Genomic DNA, 24,171 nt, shown 5'->3' with positions numbered 1-24,171 from the left:
AATTGTGCCAGAGGACACAAAGGATGTCCGGGCCAAGCCAAAGCTGCAGCTCCGCCGTCACTGGCTCCTGGGGCGAGTTGGCCTGTGCCGGGGCTCCGGCAGCTCCGTCTGCCCGGCCGCTGGAGCAGAGCGCGGCATGCCAGCAATTTGTTTTGTACTCGCACTTTCAGGCTGGAAAAGCCAAGGGAAACCTGCGGATGAGAAGTTTACGTGCAAAATCCCGTCGGCTGAGCGTCCGGCTGCTGGCAGCATCACGTCGCTGGTGTCCTGCCCCGCCAGGACACCCAGGTGCCACTTTGTGGATGGCCTTTGCAGCAGTTTTTGGTTTATTTCAATTTTTTTTTGCTTGCAACAGATTTTACACTGAATGCATGGAAGCACTGCTGTGAAAGTATGTATCGGGGAATGCTCCTTTGTTGCTTATTCTGGTTTTCTTTCTATTTTTTGCCTGTAACTGCCAGTGCAGGCTCTTAAAATAACTGGCTACTTTAAACCATGTTCCTTTGTTCCCTGGCTGAGCACCACTGGATGCCAGCTGGAGAGGGAGGGAGGTGAAGTGTCAGGGCCCTGCGGAGAGTTTTAAAGGAGGTTTGCAGTGATGGGGACAGCATGTTACGCCCCGCGGGAGTCCTTCGAGCTGCCCTCTCCCTGGCTGCCGGCAGGGCCCTATGCCATGGGTTTTTCCAGGGAAGCACTGAGTTTGCAGGTTCTCAGCTGGCCCTCGTGCCACCACCCAAACCTCATCTGGGCAGCCGTGGGTCTGCACCCCAGCTTTGCAGCCTGCCGGTGGGTCCCCCCGCAGTACCACATCCCCCGGGGACTCCTGCCGGTCCCCCCGACTGCAGAGTCCTGCCCGCCCGGCTGCCCCTTTCCCACCCTCGCACCGTCCGCTTTGCAGCAAACTTTTTAAACCATGAAAGCTCCCGAGTGCTGGAGGGGAGAGGCAGGATGGAGGCTGCACGGCTCCCTTGACCCCAGTTAGTGTGGGAAAGGGCTACGGCAAAACTGGTTAGGAACTGGGAGCTGGCCCCGGGGGAAGCAATAGCTAAGTCTGGGCTTATCCCTTCTGAGCCGAGCGTCGGGGCAGCGGATGCAAATCCCAGGCAGGCCAGGTGCTGCTGGCACATCTCCCAAGGTGTTTGCGCCCTCATCCTTGGGCGCCCCAGGAATGCAGCGTGGCGGGGAGAGGGGATCCCTGCAGCCGGGGGGGGAAACGGGGGGGGTGCAGCCGGCCGAGGCTCTGCCAGCAGGCTGGGCTCCACCGCCCGCGGGGCACCAGGGCTGGGCCAGAGCCCGGCTTGGAAGCCCTATGTCGGAGGCTTGTGCCATGCCTGGGCACGTCCCCGCTTTGTTTATTCCTTCAGCTTATTATTTTGTTTGACTATTTATTCCTGGCTGCCTTTTTCTCACGGTGGCTGTGTTTATTTAGCACGGCTAGCCCAGAGCCCGCTGGGCTTGTGTGCTGCTGCTGAGCAGAGCCGTAACCCCGGCGCGGCAAGTGCAGCAACGGGAGCCCCGCGCTGAGGTTTCCCCAGTGCCTGGCGGGGTGTTTGCAATGGATGGGACGTGTTTCAAGGGGACAGCGGGCAGGGGATGACAGGGTACCGATTGGTGGTCACACGTGCTTGGTGCTGCTGATGTTGCCATCACGCAGCCACATCAAAAGGGTTTTGGCACCTGCGTCCCTCCCCACCAATACAGCCCTGCGGGGCTGGGGCAGCTGCACCAAACAGAGAAATCCTGGGCGGGAAGGAGACAAATTTGGAAAGCATGAGGGTAGCCCACGAAGTGATGCCACCTCCTTGCCATCAGTAATGCTCCTCAGGGACCCCATCCCACCAGCCCCCTAAGGTCCTGGGTGGTCCCAAAGCCCATCCCCCCGCGGTACCAGGGTGATGTGGAGATGCCAGCATGCTGTCAGCCCTCCTCCTGGCCCTGGCTCGCCCCTCCATTCCCAGGCCCCACACGGTGTCCCCCGTGGTGGCAGCCCCTGAGGACCCGAAATGCTGGGTCCTCTCCACGCTGAGGATGCGGCTGCAGCTGGGGGCCGGGGATCCATGGCAACCCGGCAAGGACGGGGGTTGCCATGGCGACGGGAGGCACAGCATCCGGAGCCAGCTTTGGGCAAGGGATGCTCCAAGTGGGGTGGGAGGAAGGACCGGGGTGCCCCTGGGGCTGGGGGATGCCAAAGGGGTCCGGGAAACCCCCCCTGCTCCGAGGGCTGCCCCTGGCCTGCAGTGCCTGGAGGGGACAGGCAGGCAGGGGCTGGCGGGGTCCAGGCCCTGTGCTTGGCCCTGCCATGGCCCCGCTGTGCCCACTGCCACCGTCACCCCCAGCTGCTCCCAGGCAGGCCTGGTGGGATGTGGTGCCAGTGCCTGCATGTTCGGTCCAGGGGAGTGACCGGCTCTGCAGAGCATGCAGGATCCAGCAAGGCTTCTTGGCTTTTTGCAGTCAGGAAGGTCTGCCGAGCATCTCTGCGTGCTTCAGATAAGGAGGTGAACCCCAAATATCTTGTCACCCTGCTTGAAGGTCACTACCCCTCACTTGGGAATGGCTCTGCAGGGCCAGGCTGGGATGCAGGGTGGGATTCAGCCCCTAAATCGCTCCGTGTTTGGAGAGCATCTGCTCCCCGTGACTAAGGTGGACACCGGGCCGCCTCCAGCCCAGGGCCGGGCACACAAAGGGTGTCTGTTGGCATTTCAGGTGCAGCCCCCTAAAATGTCACTAATGGGGCCAGGCTGCTAATTGCCTGGTTAGCAAAGGTGCCTGAGCGGGTGGTGGGCTGGGTCAGGACCCCACCGCGGGGCATCACCAATTGATGTCCCTGCCTTGGTCCCCCCAGCCCCACAGCCACCCGCTAACAGGCACATCCCACCGTGCCCTGTCCTGCCGCGGGGCTGGGAGGCAGCGAGGGGAAGGGGGTGATGGGAGGTGGTGGGAGGAAACGGACCTCCCAGCCGGGAAGCACATGGGAGAGTGACATTTGCCAGACACCGATGCTGCTTTTGATAAAGAGTGGGGGGCAGTTTGCTGCCCGCAGGCACCCACGTTTCCCACACCTCCCGGCAGCTGGGGCTGAGCCTCGTCCCCCAGCCCTGGAGCCATTGCCTCCCGCCCCCACCCCCGGTGTTGTCCTGGCAGAGCCAGAGCCGCACGAGGCCGGATGCCTCCTTTCCCTTTCAGACCCAGTGGGCTGCAGAGCAGGGGGTAAAAGGGCACAAACACTGATTTTTATTTTTTTTTAATTTTTTTTTTTGACATAGCATTTGTCGGCATCTGATGAGAACGGGCTAACACAGAAGTGGACAGTGTCACCTGGACAGCGTCAGCACGGTTGCAACATGCACCCCACGGCAGAGGGACAGGGCCAGCTCTGCAAACACACAAACCTCATCAGATTTTTTCCCAAGGGCTCATCCCCGGTGCAGGAATCAGCCCAGGAGCCAGGTTTCCAGCTACCCTTCCTCCTGACGCTGCCTTCCAGGGCACCGGTGCCTGGTGGGCTGGGTCCTTTCCCCCTGCAGAAATGGTGGCTGAGCTCTCCTGCAAGCACACGCCGGTGGATGGGGCCGGCAGGCGCTTGCAGCGATTCCACCCTGAAGCTTGTGGCTGGGCTTTATATCCTAAGCCTGCTTCAAACTTTGCACTGGGAGAAGTGATTTGTCTGCAAATGTTATGTGGTTAAAATAAATGCAGAGAATTTTAATCCTGGGAATTTGGAAAGTAGGAGATTTAAAATAACAAAACCCTTTCATATGGCACTTAATCCGAAATTAGCTGGGTTTTAAGTTTTACGGCGGTAGCTGATCATTCCTCGGCCACCTCCCGCTCGGTGCAGGAAGGGGGGGTCCCCAGATCCCTGGAGTAAGGGGGCAGTGGGGGCTGCGGGATGGGCTCTCCCATCCATGCCATGCCATGCCATGCCCTGTCGTGCCGGGGCGGTGCCGGAGCGGTGACGGCACTCTTTTTTTTGTTGACATGGAATGGATCTCCCACAGCTACTTAAGGTTTTAATTGCCCTGTGATTAAAGTTTTCATTACTAAGCAATTAGCACCTGAAATTTTAAGTGCTGAAGTGTTTAACTGCATCCTGAAGCTGCCAGAGGTGAGGGGTGGTGGATGTGGGTGGGACAGGAGAGGGTTTTGAAGTGGGGACCAGAAGCTGCAGGAGGTGGCCGCCTTGCCGGGCCCAGCCGTGCTGGCATGGGCACTGCCGGCCACCCCGATCCCGCTGGCAGTGCCAGGCGCCCGGCAGCGCAGGGAGGAGCACCCCGAGGGGCGAGCACCCAGGGAGCCTGGGAAGGAGACAGGCTGGAGCCGGCACTGACCCGGCGGGAGACGCGCCGGCTGGGCGAGCTGCAACGCGGTGGTGCTCCCCACCCTGGGAATGGGGCGATGGGGCCCCCCCGGGACCCCCCCCTTGTGCTGGGATAGCACACAGGACCCCCCAGCAGCTAGCTGCATGGCTGCCCCAGGTGCCTGCTCAGGGGTTGTCCCCTTCAGACAGGGGACATGGAGGTGCCACCTCACGCCGTGACAGCCCCACGGCAGCGGCACCCAGCCCGGGAACAGGGGGGAGCCCCCCCCCCCAGCTTGCCACGTCCCCGGCACAGCTGCGCTCCTGGTGAGCAGGCCACGGAGACCTCTCGCAGGGTTTGTTTGTCCCCTCCACTCGGTGACACCTTCACACACACGTCCCCGTATCTATCTCACGGCGATGCGCTCCCGGGGCTGGCTGCCTGGCAAGGAATGCACTCCCTTCTGTTTGTTTTAAAACTCCTGCTGGGTAATTTCATTTCATGCCCCTTAGATCTTCTGAGAAAATAGGAATAATTGTTCCCTAATCGCCTTCTCCTTATTAAGTTGCAGCTGAGGTTGCCGCATGCAAACGAGGTGAGGGGCGGTGGCTGGGCGCAGCGGGCAGGGTGCGTGGGTGCACCCCTGTGCGTGGCCGTGGTTTGACACGCACCGTGCGTGTGCCGGTGTGATGTGGAGCCAGCGCCGGAGCACGTCAGGGCTGTGTTTGGAAAGAGGGTGTGAAAGTCAGGTTTGCTCCAGCGGGATGGGGTCTCTGGGTGGGAAATTTCTCGCAGAGAGAGGGCTGGGCTGGGAGATTTGTCCTCTCAACGTCCATGGCCATTGCTGCTTTCTGGGACGTCCCTTTCATCTCTTTTCAGCAGGTCCGGCCGTCCCGCAGCTCCCTGTCTGCATGGGAATGCCTCCCAGGGAAGCCGCGGGCACGGCAGCTTGGCCGTGCAGGCTGGAGGGCTGTGTTAAGGCAGAGCGTCACTAACTCCGGTCAGTGCTGCGGACACGCTCCCCTGCGCACCCCACGGCCCCGCGTTTCACCTCTCAGCCCGTCCCTGCCCGCGTCGTGCCTGTCCTGCCCCGTCCAGCTCCAGCCATCACCCCGAGGTGCCAGGGAGGTGTCGGCGGAGGGGACCGTGGCTGGGTGCGTGTGTGCGGGGCCAGGAGATGCCCATGTTTCTACAGGCACTCGCGTCCCCCGACCACGACATCACCGCGTCCCCCGGGGGCTGCAGCAGCGTCGTCCTCAGCACCGAGTCCTTGCACAAGCAGGCGGGTTGGCGTTACAGAGCCAGCCCCTGCCAGCAAATACCACGCAGTTACCACAGTTATTTCCTATTGTGCAGGCGCCGGAGCCCTGCCAGCGCTGCTCCCCAGGCCGTCCGCCGGCTGCAACAGCCAGGCAGTGACCCGGGGCTCCGCAGCCAGCTACCTGCACCGCTGCTGGCCGGGCCCCGAAATCCTCAGCCCCCGGCCGGGACCAGGGCGCTGCACCCGCCTACGCCGGGGGAGTGTGAGCCCCTGGGGAGAGGCCGACTGGCAGCACCGGCCCAGAGGGAGCAAGCGGGGGCTCATTAATTACAGCGCACAGGGACAGAGGGGATTAGATGGAGCATCCTCCCCCCGCCCGTGCCCCCCCGCCCCCTGCTCCAGTTTCTCGTCCTTTTCGGAAATAAATTCCTTTCGGGATGAAATTTGCCAGGCATGGCTTGGCTCCAAGGGGAATTCTTGAGGAAAGTTTAAGTAAAATTGGTTCAGCCATTTTTAAGTTATTCAAGTGTGAATAAGCAATTTCCCCATGTGCTCCGTTCAGAAATTTTGTGCTTGGGTAACTCAGACCTCTGGAATCACAGAATAAACGAGGTTTCTGCATCTCGCTAAGCCTGCAGGCTCTGGCTGCAGGGGCTGGTACGGCGTCTCCGGCGGGGAGGATTTCCCAGGGAGACGGGGAATCTTCCCACCCTGAGTGTGGCCCACGTTTAAGTTTCTCGGCGTCTCCATCAGCCCCCGCTGCTCTCCTTCCCCACCGGTGTAGTATCGTACCCTGGCACACATGTTAACGGTGCCGGCTTCACCCCTCATTTCTCCGTTGCTTGTCTCCTTAAATGGCAGCGTGTGCAAACCAACAACTTTTGCTTCTTTCCTCAAACTTTGGTGTTTTCAACCAGGGCAACCTCCTTCCTGCTGCTTTGCTCCCCAACCGCTTCCTTTTACCTGGAGAGCACAACGCCCCACTTGCTGCTTTTCCTGTCCCTCTCAGAGCTTTATCACATTCACATGTCATGTCCCATCCTAAACTAGCATGCCGGATCTATTGAGCACAGCTTTTCCCTTCGGGAACGGTGCCCAGCGGTGCTGGGGTGCTGCGGCAGCCCTCGGGGCACGGCATTCAGGTGAGGCTCCCCGCAGCTCCCAGGGGATGCTAGCATTCCTGCAACACGAATCGGTCTTCTCCAAATTTTCAGCAGCCCAGGCAGAGCCCGGGCCTGTGCCGATCTCTCTGGCCAGGGCTTGGGAAGCCGAATCCTTCTGGGACAAGGAAAGGAAAATGCCCGTCCACCACCCTGGTGGGTTTGTGCAGTAGAAGGAGGCGGCGATATGGACACGCTCTGCATCCATCTGCGCAGCAGAGAAGCCGACCGCGGCCAGCCCCGATAACCTCCCGAGTTCCTGCTCCTGCTGGCAGCCGTGGGGAAGGTGGCTGGGAGCGTGGGCCCGTGGCCGCTGCGTTGCGCCGGCGCGGGGCCGCGGCCGCGGCTGCACGGTGAGGGAGTTTCTGGGGCGGGTTTCTGGGGCGGGGAGCGCTGCGGCGAGGTGCCGCTTGCAGATGGCAGGAGGCTGCAGCAGGGGCAGCCCAGATGGCTGTGCCGCAGGGGCCACGCACCCAGCCACGCACCCCCCTGCCACGGACCTGCCGGAGCTCCTGGCCACCCTGGGGACCAGGGGCATCAACATGCCCCAAAATTAGGGATTTGGGGCTTTTGCTCGGCCCTCAGCCAAGGCCAACCCTCCTCAGGCATCCGTGTGTGTGGCACGGAGGGCCGGGACAGGTTGCAGCCCGTGTCCAGCACCCGGCACTGTGGGGCTGTGTCTGTCCTGAAGGATGTGGCAGTGCCGGTGCCGGCCACAGGGCCAGCATGTGCGCTCCATGGCGAGGGAGCAGAGTCTGTTACACACAGGGCCTCTAAACCTCCCCATGGCGATGGTGGGGAGAGAAAAGGGAGAGGACCGAGGCGCTCACAGGCCAGAGGCCGCGGTTGTGTGCACAGTAGCCGGCACCGTCTCTCACGAGGAGCGGGTGGGGAAGGAACCCTGGAGGTGGGGGAAGGGGGTGCTGGGGGGTCAGTGCAGGGTGCTCTCTGTGTGGTGTCACTCTGGTCCGGATGCCAGCACTCAGCCCTGTCGCCGCGGTGGGAATCATGGCGTGCTGGGGACGGGATGGGACGGGTGGACAGACGGAACGCGTGTGATGGGCTGGGACAGGACGGGGTGAGATGGGATGGTGCAGGACGGGATGCGTGAGGTGATGGGATTGGATGGGATGGGACCGGAGAGGATGGGAAGGCAATGGGTGGCACAGGCAAAGCGGGCTGCCAGTGGTGGGCCACAGAGAGGTCCCTGGGCCCGTCAACGCACACGCACTAACAGGCACAACGCCCGCACCCGGTGGGGGGCAGGGCAGGGCGGGCCTGGGGCTGCGGGGCAGGCCGGCAGCGCGGCCCCTTTAAGAGCCCAGTTCCGCGGGCGGCCGCTGGGTGGGGCGCGCTCCCCGCCCTGCGCCTCCCGCGCCGGGGGGCGGGGCCACCGGGGGCGCGCCGGGCAGCGCCCGCCCCTTCCAATTCATCTTTCCGCGGAGTCTCCGCCCCCTATTCCACCACCGCCCAATGGGCGCCGCGCTCGCCGTCGCCAGGGGCGCCGGGTTGCCAGGGGCGGGCTGATTGGCGGGCCGGCCCCGCCCCGCGCGGCTCAGCGGCGGCAGCGGCGGCGGCGGCGCCAGAGCGCGAGCGTGGCGCGGCGGCGAGAGGAGCCGCGCGTGGCGCCGAGCTCGGGACTGCCCGGCGGGGCCGCCCGCACCGCCCCCCCCCCGCCATGGCCGCGGCCCGCCCGGGGGCCCCCCCGCCGCCGCCGCCGCTGCTCCCCCTCCTGCTGCTCCTGGTGCTCCCCGGCGGTCGCCGCGCTCTGGAGGGTGAGTACCGGGCGGGCGTGCCCGCCCGCCGCACCGGGGCCCGTGCGACCGCGCGCACACACACGCACCCTCCAGGGTATCTCTGGTCCACCCGGGCCTCGTCGGCGTCCGCCGCTGGCTCGGCTCGGCTCGTCGCGCCGCGGACGCGCGGTTGTCCCCGCGGGGAGCTCGCCGCCGCAGCGCGCCCCAGCCCCGCTCCCAGCGCTTAGCCGCCCTCAGTAGGTTTCAGAGTCAACGCCCCGTGGAACCGAGCCCGGCGCGGCTGAGGTGCGGCGGCCGCGGTTGGCGGCCGCTGGCAGGGAGCGGCGCCTCGTTGGATACTCGGTTCACGTTCCGAGGCTTTTCGCCACGACCGAGAGGGCTGGAAAATTAATATTTCTTGCAGTGGAAGCTCGCGGCGTGCCAGAACTGGTGGGGCCGCCGGAGGAGTGTCCGTGTGCCGTGTCCGGCCCCATCCCTTCCCCGGCAGGGCTCGCCGCGCCCGCCGCCTTAACCCCCGAGGCTCCAGCGTGGGACCGCCGGGGCGAGCGGCCACGCGTGCCGCATCCATCCCCGAGCGGGGCTGCGCTCCGCGGCTTGCCCGCCCCCGCGGGCGGGGGAGAGAAAGCGGGCAGGAGGGCAGCCCCCCGCGCCCCGCTGGAGTTGGGGATGAAAGGAGGGTTGATTGTCTCCCCCCTCGGAGGGTGAATCCCGGTCCGCGGGGCAGCGCCGTCGTTCCCCCCCCCCCCCCCGGCTTTGAGCGAGAAAAGCGGATTCTGGCCCCGCTGGGGGACCGGGGGGGGTCCCGGGGCGGGCGAGGCGGGTTCGCACCGGGGAGGAGGAGGGAGCCCGGGCGGGTTTTTGTTTCGGCACAAAGTGTGCGCGGCTCCGGCCGGGAGCGCCGGGGGCGGCGACGCTCCGGTGTCCGGTAACCGAACCCGCTGCCGGAGCGGCGGGAGGGGGCTGGGGAGGGAGGGAAGGGAGAAACCCCGGGCGGAGAGGAGCTGTCGGGTCCCCCGCCCGGGCGGGGGGGGCTTTTGTCTGCTCGGAGGCAGTTTGGTGCTCGGGCTTCCGCTGCCGTCGCCCCGCGGTGCTGGGTTTGGGCTGCGGCACCGGGGGGTGACCGTGGGCAGGAGCCCTTCCCCGCTGCGGTTTGCTGGGGGGACACGTTTCCTCCGGCTCTGTAGAAAGTTTGGGGGGGGGGTGCTTGTTGCCCGTGTTTCTTTTTTTCCCTCCCTGCGATTTTTTTTTTTTTCCTTTAAAGGGGAAAAAAAATAGAAAAATCGTATTTCTTTGTGCGCTGTAGGAAACCGAGCTATGGGCCTGCTTGGTTCGTGAGCTCCGGGCTGAGCAAGAGCCCCGCAGCAGGAGGGGAAGGGAGAAGCCTGCCTGCACCCAGCCCTCTCGGGATGGAGGCTCCCGAGCACCCACCCCGGGACTGCCGGGCAGAGCCCTGCCTGCTGGAGGGGTGCAGGAGGGTGAAGTTGTGGGCAGTGAGCCTGGCGGGGCCCCACGCCTGCGGGCAGCCCCTCACAACCCGTTTCCCATCAGCGGTTTGGGAACCGCGGAAGGAAAGCCGGTGTGGGGGCTGGCAGCACCGCTGTGCATTGCCCAGGGACTGTCCCGCCATTCCCTGGGGAGGCAGAGAGCCCCGGCCTCTCCCCCGCCGCCACCCCGGGGATGGACCGGTGTGAAGAGCCGGATGGAGAGAAAATAAACAGCTCGTGCTAAGGAGTCGCTGCGTTTTCTCGGCTTCCCGAGCGTGCGGAGGGGTCAGGGGCCGAACGCGCTGCCCGAGGAGGTCAGGGCCCAGCTGGTTGCCAGCCCGATAGGACCACTTCGGGGCTGGCTGGCAGCCACCCAGCATTTTTGGGGCTGGTTCTGATTCCCCTGGGATTTTCTTTTCCTTTTTTTTTTTTTTCCCCCCCTTCTTTCCCCTTTGCTCCTGTGTGAACCGGAGGGAAAGTTGCAGCTGGCCTGGGAGAGGTTTCTGCCTTGCCCAGTGTTAGGAAGTCGGTGCTTGCATCGGGGTCAGCGAGCTCCTGTGCTTCTGCTGCTCTGGGCATTTCTGGCCGCTCGTGATGCTGCTTCCTGACGGCGACCGGCGCGTTCGGGCGGTTACTGTAAATCTAGCGTGCACGTTCATTTGGATATTTTAGTGCTGATCATAAATCTGGCATAGCCATAAATCTGTGCGCACGTCCTGCAGACAACGGCAGCGACCGGTCCCCCGGACCCAGCCACCTTGCTGTCCCCTCCAAGGGGATGACGGTCTGGGCTTGTGGCCATTGCCCGGCTGGGAGAGCCGGAGGCTCCGTGGCTGGACGGCGCTGCCCGTTCCCGGGGGGGGGATGGCGTGGAGTTGAGTTTCTTTACAAGGCCCCACGGGGGTGGAGGGGAAAAGCCGCACTCGGCAGCAGCTCAGTGAGGGCTTTGTGCTGCCGAGGAGAAAATGGTTTCTCTCCAGATCCTGTAAGTGCGCTGGGTCTGTTTGAAGTCACAATGTGTTTTTCTTCTCCGGTTCAGCAGTCCCCGGGCCGGCTGCAGTAGGAATGCTCTATCTGGGGGCAACAGCAGATCCTTTCTCCAGCGCAGAGGTTGGAGCCGAGGAGTTTGTCCCGGCGGGGCTGTGGGAGCAGAGGCCCTGCGGGGAGCGGACGCGGTGAAATGGTGCGGGGAAAGTGCTGCATTTGAGGGCCTTGCCGACCCGTCCAGGGATAAAACCCCAGGCTTCAGAGCGCCCTGGCCTGAAGGACTGTGGATGGCCGCAGGTTCGCTCTGCCCATCGCCCCAGGGGTGCAGGTGGGCTGGGACCGGGACCTGCTCTCCAGAGGAGCGACTCTGCCAGGCAGCTCCTGCCTGGAGCAGCTTCTCTGGGCATCGGGATTCCGTTTAAAGTTGGGGTTTCCCACGTGCTCCCCCACGAACCACCACGCACAGGCATCACGTTGCTGTGCGTAGCCCCGAGCCGACCCGGGCTCTAGTGAAATACTCAAACTCCCCCGAAGCAGGAAGATTTCTAGGGGGAATTTTACTCATCTGGGCGCTGCCCGTTCACAGCTCCCAGACCCCCACCGGGCGTTACGCAGGCTGACCACGCTCCTCTCTGCACTGAAAAACCCCTGCTTAATTGACCCCTGTACTGGAACTGCCAGGTATTTTCTTGGCAGAGAGATTTGCTTTCCATTTAATTACTTTTCACCGAAATGGCGTGTTTCTCGGCGGGGTGATGGGGGGAAGTTTTTAGCCCTGCTGTTTTATTGATGCTTGGGGTAGGGCTGCGAGGGAAACAGGGTCGTGGGGCTCCACAGCGTTCACTGGATTCATTAAATCTCCCTTTCCTCCCTAAAAGCTGGATTTGAGGAAGCCCGCCCCATCCAAACTCCAGAGGCAGGGAGGAGAAGGGCTTTCCTTTGTGTCAAGCGGAGCATGCGGAGAGCCGAGGGGAGGGAAAACTTGCAGCATCGGGGTCCGTTTGCAGCCCTGTGTTTCCCCCCCCCCCCCCCCCGCTTCCCGATGTACGGCTGAGCCGGTGAGGCTGCGGCTGCGGGGCCGTGTCTGCCCGGGCATCGTGAGTGGGAATAGCGGCCTCTGGTTTTTAAGAAATGAACCGAAACTCCTTGTTTTGTTGTGATGACTTACTGCGAGAGATATTTGGGGAAACCAGTTTGTTGCATTTTCTTTCCGTGAGCCGTTTGCTGCTGCCACTGGAGCAGGGGAGCTTGGCGTTTAATTAAAACAGCCCCAGCAATCTGAATCACAGACTTGCATGTTTTTAAAATTGTAGCTGTTCCTGTTGTGCTGAGTCAAACTGGTTTGTCGGGATTAAGCGTCTCCGCCTGGGAGCCGCGCTGGGGGAAGGGTGCCGAGGCGGCCCTGGGGTCGGGATCCCCATTCCCGGGGTGGCGGGGTGGGTGCCAGCCTCCCCCCAAGGAACACCCCCGCCCCGGGGAAAGGGGGACTGTCCCTGTGGGCTGCAGTGGAGCCAGTGGCTGCCATCGCCCCGTTCTTTCTCAGGGTTGAAACCATAATAAGTTGGCATCACTCTGGAGCAGGCACGTTCCCAAGCAAAGCATTTGGGGGACGGTGGGGATGGGGGTGCCCCTCCACGGCCCTGAAGCCCCTTGCGGGGAGCCAGGCACAGGCCCGTGCCCCCAGGGACAGGCTGCCATCTTGAAGGCCAGGCAGCCTTTTGCAGTGGCACTCCCACCTTGCTGGGACGGTCCCATTTGAATTCATGTTTTGGTTTTTTTTGTTTGGTTTTTTGTTGTTGTTGCTCAAAAACCAGTCCTGTGCTCAGGCTGGGGCGGGGCTGGTGGCGGGGCACAGGCTGTCCTGTCGCGGAGCTGAGCCCCATGAAGACGCCGCGGGGAGCCAAAGAGGAGCCATCTTGGAGGGCGGGTGGGCGGTCTGCCTACGGAGAGCTGTGCCTGGCGCTTGACTCTCCTGGTGAGGCCTCGTCTACCCATGCTTGGGCTTTGGTATGGCTAACCTCGGTGTGGCCATCAAGGCCTTGTGGGGCTGAGCTCGGGAGCGGGACTGCATCCTTTTCCCACAGGGCCACCATTTCCAGAGGGGTTGCAGCCCTCCCCTGGCACCCGCTTTCCCCTCACTGCAGCCGAGCCCGCCATGCTCCCAGAGGCGGGAGGGAGCGAGCCCAGAGCTGGCTTCGCATGGCCGCCCCTCTGAAGAAGAAAGGGAGCCATCTTGGGAAGAGGCAGGAGCACGGCAGCAGGGCCAACTGCCGGCCCCACAGCCGCTCTCCATGCGCGTGCCAGCGCGTGCCGGCCAGGGGTCCCGGGCTGGGGGGGAGAGGATTGCTGGGGGGGGGTCTTTATTTTATTTTTGCCCGTCGCTAAGCTCCGCGCTGCCGGGGCCTGGTGTTTCTCACGCATGTGGCAGGAGCTGTTGACAAACACCTGTTTCCTGACCCCCTCCCCAGGAATGCCCTGGGGCCCTGCAGGGGCTGCGGTGCTGGAGCGGGGGGGACAGCAGGGATGCCCCCTCCCAGGGGAGCCCTCCCCCAGGGCTTTCCTGTCCGGTGGCAGCTGCGGGGGGATTTGGGCCTCCCTGTTCCTTCCCAAGATGCGGCCATCGTGCAGGGCTGCCGGTGGCTGCCGAAACCCATCCCGGGGAGGGGACACCGCCGCACCCCCCGACCGGTCCTGCTTGTCCCTTGGGTGCTCAGCCGCCTGCCCGGCGAGGGCCACGGCACGGGAGGGACCCTGCGGGGTGAGCGGGGAAAGGGGGGGGGCTCCGTGGGCACGCACGCACACGCGGCGTGCGATCCAAGGCCTTTTTTTATTAATGAGAAAAATGTGCAGGGCTTGAACGATCGCCAGGAACAGATTTATTCTAGTTCCCCAGAAATTAAACTGAAATGAAGGAGCGAGTCAGCCCGGCCCGGCACCCCCTCCTGACTCTGTGCTTGTTTTAACTCTGGAAGAATCTGACTTTTGGGGGTGGGGGAGGCGGGGAAAGGGGGAGGATATTTGGGTTTAAGCAGTTCCAGATGGGCTCAGTGCTCGAGGAGAGCCGAGGAAGCGAGCGGAGAGCAGCGCGGAGATTTGGGTAACTGCCCCAGGCAGGAGAGAGGAGGGAGATCTTGGCAGAAACTCCCACTCCACTCTGCCGGGATGGAGCTTGACAGCCGAGCCGCCCCGTCTGTGGGGCGAACCTTTGGATGTGCAGCGAGTAACCTTTTTTGGGGAGGGGGTGGGTTGTGGGTTTTTTGGTGGTGGTTTTGTTTTTTGGTTTGTTTTTTTTTTTAAATATCATTATTCCTTCTCTGGCTTCTTTCCAAAAGTACAACCTGGAAAAAAAAAATGGAGCTGGAGGGGGGAAAAGGGCCTTTTGGATCTCAGCCTGCCGTAAATGGTTGCCCTGCGGAGGCAGGCCTGCAGCACCAACCATGTTCACTTCCTTCCCCCAGGGACTTTGGGGCTCTCCATCCACTCACCCCAGCCCCGCTCAGCTCGGTGGCCCCATGGGGACACCTACTCCATGAAGCCACGGCCACAGGGTGACGGGGCCCTGGAGGGAGATGGCAGTAGCATCCCGGTCACAGCAAGACCTGGAGATGAAGGTGGCTTTGCAGGCTGATTTACTGCCTACGTCCCGGTCAATGGCATTCGCAGCTCGAACAGGTCTGGCATCCCCGATCGGATGAGTTATTTCTGTGGCAGCAGAGGGTGGCTGCATGGCCATTCCTGCTGGGGACAGCGACCTATAAATCTCTCCTGCCTACTGGCCCGCAGAGCTCCTGTTTGCCTGGCACAGCTAGTCACGTTGTCCCACAGGAGCCCGTGGCAGGGAGCTGCAGCAGGCAGCCCCATCCCCTGGGCCAGGCAGGATGTGCTCATCCCGAGTGGGCGGCAATTGTTTTAAGGCCAGCAGTGTGTCTGGCAGGAGGCAGGGCTGAGGGTCTGTCCATGAGGTCTGTCCATTCCCCTCGCCTGCAGCCTGGCAGAGCAAAAGCAGCTTTTTCTCCCTGGGCGAGCCGAAGCCGTGAGCACCGGGGCGCATCCACCACGTGGGCAGGGATGGCAGCTCTTCCCTAGCTGAGCTGACCCCAGCGTGGCACACCGGGCTCTGACATCCGAAATCCCCGCGGTATTAATAGAACAGTAATTGCAGTGCAGGGCTGGACTCGGGCAGCTGGCTCGCATCCTCCCCCGGCGTCAGTATGGCCTTTCTGCGTGACCAGGGTCTGGCAGTGGGACCTGGCAGAGCTCAGGCAGCGATCTGCACGTGTCCTTGGCGTGCGATTCCAGGGCAGGAACCTGCCATCCTGCAAAAACCCCGGGCTCTGGGTACCGTGCTTTGGAGGGGGGGGTGCTGTGTGGGTGCCAGCGGGCGCTGGAGCCTGGCTTGGCACAGCCCTGCTCACCCAGTGGCAGAAATCTCCCTGGCTCAACCTGGTGCGTGACCAGGAGGAAGCGAACGCCTGTCCTTCCCTGCATCCCGGGCGCTGCCACTTGATCTGCTTTTCGCAGAGCTGGCACCCGTCCTCTCTCACATGCTTCAGTCTGTCTCGCGGCCATCAGGAAACAGCTCCTGGCGAGGAGCACGCGGCCGGAAAACCCTCTTCAGCCAGTTAGCGACCGGCGGGTGGGCGACGGGGCAGGGCTGGAGGGAGGGAGCGCTCCCGTCCCCCTCCGTCCTGCATGCCAGGCAGCTCCCGGTCATCTGGGAGCTGGATCTGGCCCATCCCGGAGGTGCAGGGGGGACTGTGAGGGACACACAGCTGGCCGGTGGCTTGGAGACATGGGGCCATCTCCCCGCGTGTGACTGGTATACCCCGGTGAAGGCGCAGGATTGGGAAATGGAGGATGTGTCCTTGGAATTGGCATCTCAGGCTCTGCTGCGAGGCTGGGACTGGCAGTGGTGCCAGCGGGGCCAGGACTGGCGGTGATGCTGGGACCAGTGGTGCTGCCCATCCTTGGACAGGCTCTCCGGGGCAGGGACTGCCTGCCCTTGTGCGTGCGTGTGTGGTGTGTACAAAGGGGCCTTAATCTCAGTTGGGGCCTCTGGGCCCTGCCATAATGCAGAAATAATGAGTCTATTATTAAGTGCCCACAGTACTTCTTCACTCCGGTGGCTCGCCTCCAGCAGCAGGCAGAACCTGCCCCGCTTGAAGTGGATGTGTCATCATTTGCCTCAGCAAATCCGATCCCCTTTGATGATGGGCCAAACGCCCTTGGCACGAAGGGCCACAGCTGTGATACAGGCCCCATTTTTTTTACTTTTTTTTTTTTTCTCCTCCTCTCTTCCCTTTGTTCCCAGTTTGTTGGCAAGTCGTTGGCTCGCCCCAGTCCTGGGGCAAGTGTGTGTTGGTGGGCATGGGCAGTCCAAGCCCCCACATCCTCCCGGAGAGGGATGGGGTGGGGGACCGGCTCCCACGGCAGCCCCACGTCCGTCCCCCCTCGGCGCTGGGGAGCAGCAGGCGCTCTGCTCGACGTAAGGACGGGTTCCCAGCGTGGGCGGCGATAGGGAGTGCTCCAGCCCTTCCCTTGGGCTGAACCGCACCGCCCCTGGCCTGCCCAGCCCGACAGCCGGGGAGGGCAAGGGTGGGACCCTGCACGGCCCCCCGGCCTTGCGCTGGACACTGGGCCAGCCGGGCATGCAGGAGGGGTCCCCGGGAGAGCCAGGATTCCCTGGGGAAGCCGGGGGTGCGTGGGCTGTGTGGCATGCCAGCAGTGCTGCCAGCCCCGTCCCTGCAGAGGGAGCTGGCAGACAGCGTCTGCCGGCACCTTCGCCAGGCTCCCAAACCCCATGCCTGGCACCTCTGCCGTGGGTACCCCCAGCCCACCCTGGGTGCTGCCAGCCCTGTGGGTGCCTTGCCTGCTGCCTCCCTGGCTCCAGTCTTCCTTGCTGCTCTCTCGGCTGCATCAGCAAGAGCCTCCCTGCAGTGCAGCTCGGGCACGAGGAACTGCCAAGTGCCGAAACCTCCCAGCACAATGGCTCCAAAGCTGCCATCCGTGGGGTGCCCCATGTGCTCTGCCTTGGGCTGAGTGGGATGGGAATGCTTTCCCCTTGCAGGCAGCGTGTCCCCTGACCTCGGAGCGGGGCCATCCTCTGCCCGGGAAGAGGACGGCCACAGGGTTTAGCTGGGGTCAGAGGGGGAAGGACCCTCCTGGAGGAGGAGGGATCCGGGTGGGCGGCACGCTCCGGGAAAACACGTTGCGGGGTCTCCCGGACCTGACGTGCGCGCAGGGCACTCTGTTTTGCTCGGCTTTTGTGTACGCGAAACGCTCGTCAGCGGGAAAAGTGCAACCTCAGGTTCTCTCCCACAGGCAGCTCTTTGTTCCCAGATAAAGGACCTTACACCAAAGGCCCTTTGTGCTGCTGCTCAGAACGGTGCTGGGATTAATTGTACCGATAGGTGCTTGAATGGGGAGCGCGCAAGGCCACTCGCTCCTGCCGTAATTATCTTCGAAACCGAGGAGGAAATTAAAAATGTGTGGGGAGATGCCCCTTTTGGTGGCTTTTTGACTAGCAGGCAGTCACCGAGACTGAAAGTGCATCGCTAAACAAGCTGCTTTTCCTTCCAGAGGAGCACCGCACGGTGGCAAGGGAGAGAGGTATCCAGCACCGCCGTGAGCAGCCGCCACGGTGAAAGCCAAGCCGTGTCCTGGGGCAAATGGCTTAGCCATCAGTGCTGTCTGCAGGAGCCCGGCGTAGGGCAAGCAGCCGGGTCGCTCGCGCCACGCCGGGCTCCTGCAGACATGGTGCCGTGGTGCGCATGGCTCCCAGAGAGCAGAGGCACATTGCAGAACAGGTTCCTCTGTTTGCGGCGAGGCTGCGTGGGCGTCTTTACTAACTTTCCTCCCTTGCCTTCTTCCAGGATTCTCTGGACTTGCGCGAGCTGCCTTCTCCTCGTCGGGGCGAGGAGCTGGCGTCCTACCTTGCCAGCGCATCCTGATAAAAGCTGGCGGTCCCCGTGTTCAAAGGCGAGAGCGTTCAAATCAGAGCCGGTTGGTGGAGACGATTGAGTCTTCCCCAGCAGCTTCATCTTGAAAGAATTTTGATTTTTCTCCCCCCACTTTCTGGCTCAGCCATCGCTGCCGCGCGCGTCTGCCGCTCAGCAGTGCGAGACAGGCTCTCTGGGCCTCTTAGGGGGGGAGTTCAAACGTTTTCGCTGGCCTCAGACCGTGCACGCCGCATTCCTGAGCCCCTGCGCAGGGAGGAAGAGGTCCCTGCCTCCAGATGGGTCCTCGCCAGGGCTTCAAACACCCAGTAAACTGCTGGGGACTCTGCAGAGGCGACGGGAGGGCTGCTGGCAGGGGACCCCTGTTCTGCGCAGCTTGGGGTGCGCCTAGGAGGAGATCTTTGCAGGGCAAGTAGGAGGCAGCTGGAGCGATGCTCGCAGCTCCGTTTGAGGAGTGAGGCTCTTTCCCTGCCTTGGGATCCCTCTCTGCTGTGGAAATCCTGCTTTTATGTGGGATTGACCATGGCTGAGCGTAGCGAGGCTCCTGCTGCATCCCTTGCCTTTGCCCAGCTGAATGTAAGGAAAGGACAACTCCCCAGCGCTGCAGACAGCGATAAAGCAAGCCCTAGGGTGACTTACCCAACCTGGCAAAATTGGGAGCCAATTTCCCCGTTGACTAATGGGACAGACCGGGCTTTCGCTGTGGTGCGCGGGATTGAGGTGGCTTTGATTCACTGCTCGGCCAGCCCTGATGCCATTCGTGTCCTTCCAAAGCACCTGCAAACCTGAAATGAGCTGGGAAACCACCGGTGCTGCCTCCGAGCCCACCTCTGGCACCATGTGCCGAAGGGAGAGAGCAGCCAACTACTCCCGAACCACTAAAACCTGGTGCTTGCCGATCTCTCCATCTGCGGACACCAGCACATGCCATTTCGTGGGGGGCCAGCGCTTAGCATGCCCTGGTGTTTGCTGGAGAAAGGACACAGGTTCGGTGCCAGGATGCCACGAGATCTCTGCAGCAGCTTTAAGGGCAGAGAGCAGCTTCTGCAGCTCAGATGTGGCCGGCTTGGCTCAGCATGCTGCCGGGGCACCGTCCACCCACGACCTTCACAGTGGTGGGCTGCGAGGGACTGGGGAGCTCTGCTCACCCCACCTGGCCCCGCTTGCTCCCACAGCTGCAGGAAACCCACGCTGCCCTCCGTGCTCAGCCCGCTTCCTTTAGCTGAGTTGCTCTGATTTTATTTTTTATTATTTCCCCTCCCTGCTCTCTCTGTGCAGTTTACATGGCGCTCACACCAGCAGCCGGCTTGGCGCTCTCAGTTTTTTTCCCCTCCTCTGTCGGTCAGATGGCAGATGCTGCCAAATTAGGATGCAGGCAGCGAGCCTCCTGTCCGAGCCGCGTCTCTGCCCCCGGGCTGGCACTTGTGGGGAAGGGTGCTGCCAGAGGGGACGGCTGCCCGTGTGCCCTGTCCTGGGGCTGGGCCAGCATAGCGAGGGCTGCCTGCATGGGGGCTGCAGGGGAGTTCCTGCACACCTTGGGCAGGTTTGGGGAGCAAAGTCCCCCCCCCCCCCGCCCTCGGACCAGGGATGCCCGCACGGTCAGGTCCGGCCCGGCTCTGCCGCGGCTGGCTACGGGATCCTTGTGCTGCTGCGTTCGCAGGCACACCCTGCCACCCGGATCCGCATCTCCCCAGCCTGACTGACCAGCGCAGCCGCTCATCGGCACCAGCCCTGAGCATGCAGGGCAGCCCTTTCCCGCTTCTCCCGCTGCATCCAGCCCTCCTGCAGAATCACCCACCCAGCTGCCCGCAGCGGGAGCGGGGCCGTTCGCTGGCCGGACCCACGCAGGGTCCCAGGACTTGGCAGCCCGGCGTGCTGTCAGCGCTGAGCACACGCTTGGCTCTGCTCCGCCGCCAGCGCGGCGTGCCTGGGCCCTCGTGCGGCACCGCTCTGCCCTTATTAGGGCAGCCGGCGCGTGGGGCCTGTTCCTCGGAGAGGTGCGGGCAGCACTGCTCCGCAACCTGCTCCCCCGCAGTCCAGCACTGCCTGCCTTGCCTGGCAGCCCACACCGGTGCAGGGGTCTGGGGAGCACAGCGGCATCTTGGGGAGGTCTCGTGGTCGTGCGGAGTTGCTCTCTGGCCTCTGCCGGCGGTCAGTAGCTGATGCTGTGGGGAAGGGAAGAGGAGGGATAGCAGTTTGCTGCGTCCCCTGGGCAGGCAGTGTCTTGGGATGGGGCAGAGGCTGCCCATGGGTGCCCAGCCCCATCCTGTGCCCCAGTCCTCCTGGCATCCCTGTCGCAAGTCCTCCTTCATTACCTGCTGGGCAGAGAACTCCTTCCTTCTCTCCCTTTGTTTTTGCTGGGTGCCCCTTAGTTTGTGTTTTTGAGAAACAGCAAATAACCGCTGCCCAATAACCACCCCTGTGCTGCTCCTGTTTGCAAACAAGAGCTAGTGTCTGTTTGTCCCTGTTGTAGATGCTGTCCCCTGATCCTCTCCTGGCTGGGGAGCTGGCACTGTGAGGGGTTTTCTTACTTAGTCCCCGGTGCCATGTCTGCTGCCAGTGCCACCAGCCCGTGATGGGACTGCATTTGTGTTTGCTCCACGCGAACAGCCTGGGTGAGAGGCAGGCTCGCCAGCCAGGCTGGGATCTTGGGAAACAGCGAGGCAGGCTGGAGAGCCCACGTGTCCCCAAATGTGCTTGTTTATCTGTGTCACGGTGGCACTTGCGGCCAGTGCTCCTGGCCCATCCGTGGGTGCTGGCTTGGGAGCTGCTGACGGGTCTCCCCGGGGTGGGACGCAGGAGGAAGGTGTTTACCTCCAACCGAGCTTCATCTGAAACCCTGCGACGCGTGAACATTTCCTTCCTCCTCCGTGCTTCCTCCCTGGCCGGGTCAGCCTGTGGTTTTCCTGGGGTGGAAGGAAAGAAGCTGAAACTGCCTCTTGCTTCTGGGGCTGAGCCGTGGTGCCCGGCATGGCCAAGCTGCCCCGGCACGTCCTGTGCCCCGGCCATCGAGAGCGAGCAGCTTCCAGCCTGCTGCCAGCTCTGGGGGCTGGAGAGCTGTGGCTCCCTGCCCTGTGTCTCAGGACTGGCTGGGCTGAGGGATGGACGGACGGACGGATGGACAGCCCTTGAGGAGCTGTGTGGGGTCTGGGATGGCGCCGTGCCTGCAGCCGGGGAGGGGGATGCCCTCAGCAGGGAGGCATTTTGGAGCTGGTCCCGGGCCCTGCTTGGGGCTGGCACCGGAGCTCCTCTGAGCACACTGGGGTCTGCAGGGGGCTGTTGCCTAGCTCTGACGTTTGCACCCCCTTGCCCCAAAACCCCCCAGGGCAGGAGAGGGACCAGAGGACCTCGGGGTCCCTGCTCCCCTTCAAAGAGCCTACAGGGCCATCCATGGAGCAGGGGTCACGGAGCCAGCAGCCCACAGAGGCGCCATTAGCACCGACCCTGGAGCACATCGTCGTTCTCCGTCCTTGCATTTCACTCCCGGTTTTTGTGCGTGGTGCTTGCACAGAGCTGCGTGGCTCTGCTCAGGATTAGCGACAGCTGCCTGCAATTGCAGCTCTTCCCAGACAAGCGTCTCGCTCCCCCAAGGCTGGGGCTGGGGCTGTTTGGGGAATGCTGCCGGGGTGGTTTGTCTTGTAGTCTGCTCCAGGAATGTTGGCCAGACGGTCAAATTCTTCTCCCCTCTTGTAAAATGAGTGATGTGGGGCGTCTCTGGGAGAGCAGCCTGCCAGTCCCTCCTCCTCTGGATAAACCTGCCTGGCCCGCACCGCCCTGTCATGGGAACGGGCCCTTTCAACCCCAGCCACAGTAAATATGCATCCTGCCAAAGCGGAGGGGGAGGGCGCGGATGGGGGTGCCTGTTCTCCCTCCTCTGGCACCCCCCCATGCTGGCCGAGAGGCATGGCTGGCCGCGCCAGTGGCCAGGGGTGGCAGCCCATGTCCCCCTTGCCACCTGGCCGGCTCCTTGTCTTGCTGCTTCCCTGCTCCGGCACGGCTCTCCAGGGACGCCTCGCTCTTCCTGTTCTCCTGACAGGAGAAGAGAAATCTGGAGTCTGTCTGCACCGCTCCCCCCTCCTCCCACCACATCTCACCCCCCAAGTTGCTGTTTTCCGCAGAAATGTCAGTCTCGGCTCTCCTCTCCCCCACTCCTCTTGGGTTTTTTTTTCCCTCTAATCTTGGCCTTCATCTCCAATTACTTCTTTCTCTCCTCTCTCTCTCTCCAGAGACCCTGATGGACACGAAGTGGGTGACCTCTGAGTTGGCATGGACAACTCATCCAGAGACAGGGGTAAGTCTGGAGCGAGCCCTGGTCCCGACCTCCAAAGGGCACGGCTGGCCCCGGCCCCACGGGAATCGGGGCCGCTCACCAGCGCCTTTGCAGAGCTGGCTGTGTCTTCCCCTTCCCTCCTGTGCTTATCCTCTCGCCTCGTGAAACCATCTTCTCCTGACTCCGTGCCAGCACAGCAGGAGGGCTGTGGTCCCTGGCCCAGGTTGCTCTTAGTCACCTTGATGACCAGGAGGGTTGGGGTGGGTGGAGGTGCAGCTGCTGCTCTTCCCTGTTGACTGTTGCCTGGTCCCCTCACCCCATGCCGTTCGCGATGTGTCCGTGGCACTGATGTCCCCGGCTGGGGGTCTAACCTGCTCCTCTCTTGCTCACAGTGGGAAGAAGTCAGCGGTTATGATGAGGCCATGAACCCCATCCGCACGTACCAGGTGTGCAACGTGCGGGAGGCCAACCAGAACAACTGGCTTCGCACCAAGTTCATCCAGCGCCAGGACGTCCAGCGCGTCTACGTGGAGCTGAAATTCACCGTGCGGGACTGCAACAGCATCCCCAACATCCCCGGCTCCTGCAAAGAGACCTTCAACCTCTTCTATTATGAGTCGGATACTGATTCTGCCTCTGCGAATAGCCCTTTCTGGATGGAAAACCCCTATATCAAAGTGGATACAATTGCCCCAGATGAGAGCTTCTCCAAGCTGGAGTCTGGCCGTGTGAACACCAAGGTGCGCAGCTTTGGCCCTCTCTCCAAGAATGGCTTTTACCTGGCCTTTCAGGACCTGGGAGCCTGCATGTCCCTCATCTCCGTCCGGGCTTTCTACAAGAAATGCTCCAACACCATTGCTGGCTTTGCAATCTTCCCGGAGACTTTAACGGGGGCTGAGCCCACTTCTCTGGTCATCGCGCCGGGCACCTGCATCCCCAATGCGGTGGAGGTGTCTGTACCCCTGAAGCTGTACTGTAACGGTGATGGCGAGTGGATGGTACCTGTGGGAGCCTGTACGTGTGCTGCCGGATACGAGCCGACCATGAAGGATACCCAGTGCCAAGGTACGTGTGCGGCGGAGTGACCGTGGCTTTTGTCCCTGCAGGCGCGTTGATGTGGAGGAGGCAGTTCTGCATTGAGCTCGGTCTGGTTTTGGAGGCTTGGGAGCTGGGCAGGTCCCTGAGGAGGGAGCAGGGTGGTATCACAGAGGACTGGTCTGCAGTTTGACTCGACATCTTAAAGCCTTTGTGGTCCGGACTGGCGCAGTGTCTGCTGTGACACGGTGGTTAGCATCAGCCAGTGCAATCCTCTGCAGGACGCATCTCCTCACCAGGCGCCGTGGCTCAAGGCATGGTCCTAAGCAGGGATCCAGCACATTTCAGCCCCCGAGCATCACCAAAGCTTCCTTCTCGCCCCTGCTGCCGTGTCCAGCGTCTCTCCTCTCTCCCTCCTGTGGTGCTCGTGTCTGGGGCGAGCGGCTGTTCCTGGCAAGCGTGATTTCACGCCGCTTGTGCGGAGGCGCTTGGAAACCCCGGTGGTGAGCGGGGCCCCGCTGCGCTGACGGCGGGAGAAGCTATGCGGCTGCATGCTCCCCTGCCAGCGGGGAGGGTAGGGAGCGGCACAAAGACTGGAGGCGAAGCTCCCTGTCCCAGCTCAGAGGGAGGGAAGAGCATCCTGCACAGGGAGGTACTGGGGATGGAGAGCCGCCCTGGGTGGCAGGATAGCCCTGGGGGGGGGTCCTGCAGCTGCCGTGTTCTCCCACAGCAGCTTTGGTATTGCAGTTTCACCCCAGGTTGGGCATGTTGTTAAGGAAAATTCTGCCTGGATGGATGTTGCTTTTCTTTGGGGTGATTTTGTCCTTGGGAGCTGTCTCCAGCATGCAGGACCCTGCCCTGGGGTGGCTCGGGTTTAGGGCAGAAAGGTCGCTGCTCTCCTTGTCTGGAGGCGTTGCGCAGGGAGCAGGATGCTGGCCGGGCCCCCAGCGCTGGATGCCTCAT

The 24,171-nt window shown here is 62.7% G+C and overlaps 1 protein-coding gene across 1 annotated transcript in view; it reads left to right on the top strand.

Moving 5' to 3' along the window:
- Nucleotides 1–8,294: 8,294 nt before the first annotated feature.
- EPHB3 (EPH receptor B3) overlaps nucleotides 8,295–24,171 on the top strand; it is a 28,365-nt gene continuing 12,488 nt past the window's right edge. The window contains exons 1-3 of the mRNA XM_075761457.1: nucleotides 8,295–8,494; nucleotides 22,130–22,194; nucleotides 22,566–23,238. Coding sequence (XP_075617572.1) covers nucleotides 8,398–8,494; nucleotides 22,130–22,194; nucleotides 22,566–23,238 — 835 coding nt within the window. The 5' untranslated portion in view covers nucleotides 8,295–8,397. The remainder of the gene's footprint in view (nucleotides 8,495–22,129; nucleotides 22,195–22,565; nucleotides 23,239–24,171) is intronic.

The sequence above is a fragment of the Balearica regulorum genome, chromosome 9, assembly GCF_011004875.1.
Source record: "Balearica regulorum gibbericeps isolate bBalReg1 chromosome 9, bBalReg1.pri, whole genome shotgun sequence".
Classification (NCBI taxonomy): Eukaryota; Metazoa; Chordata; class Aves; order Gruiformes; family Gruidae; genus Balearica; species Balearica regulorum.
This window is presented reverse-complemented; position numbering and strand designations above follow the sequence as displayed.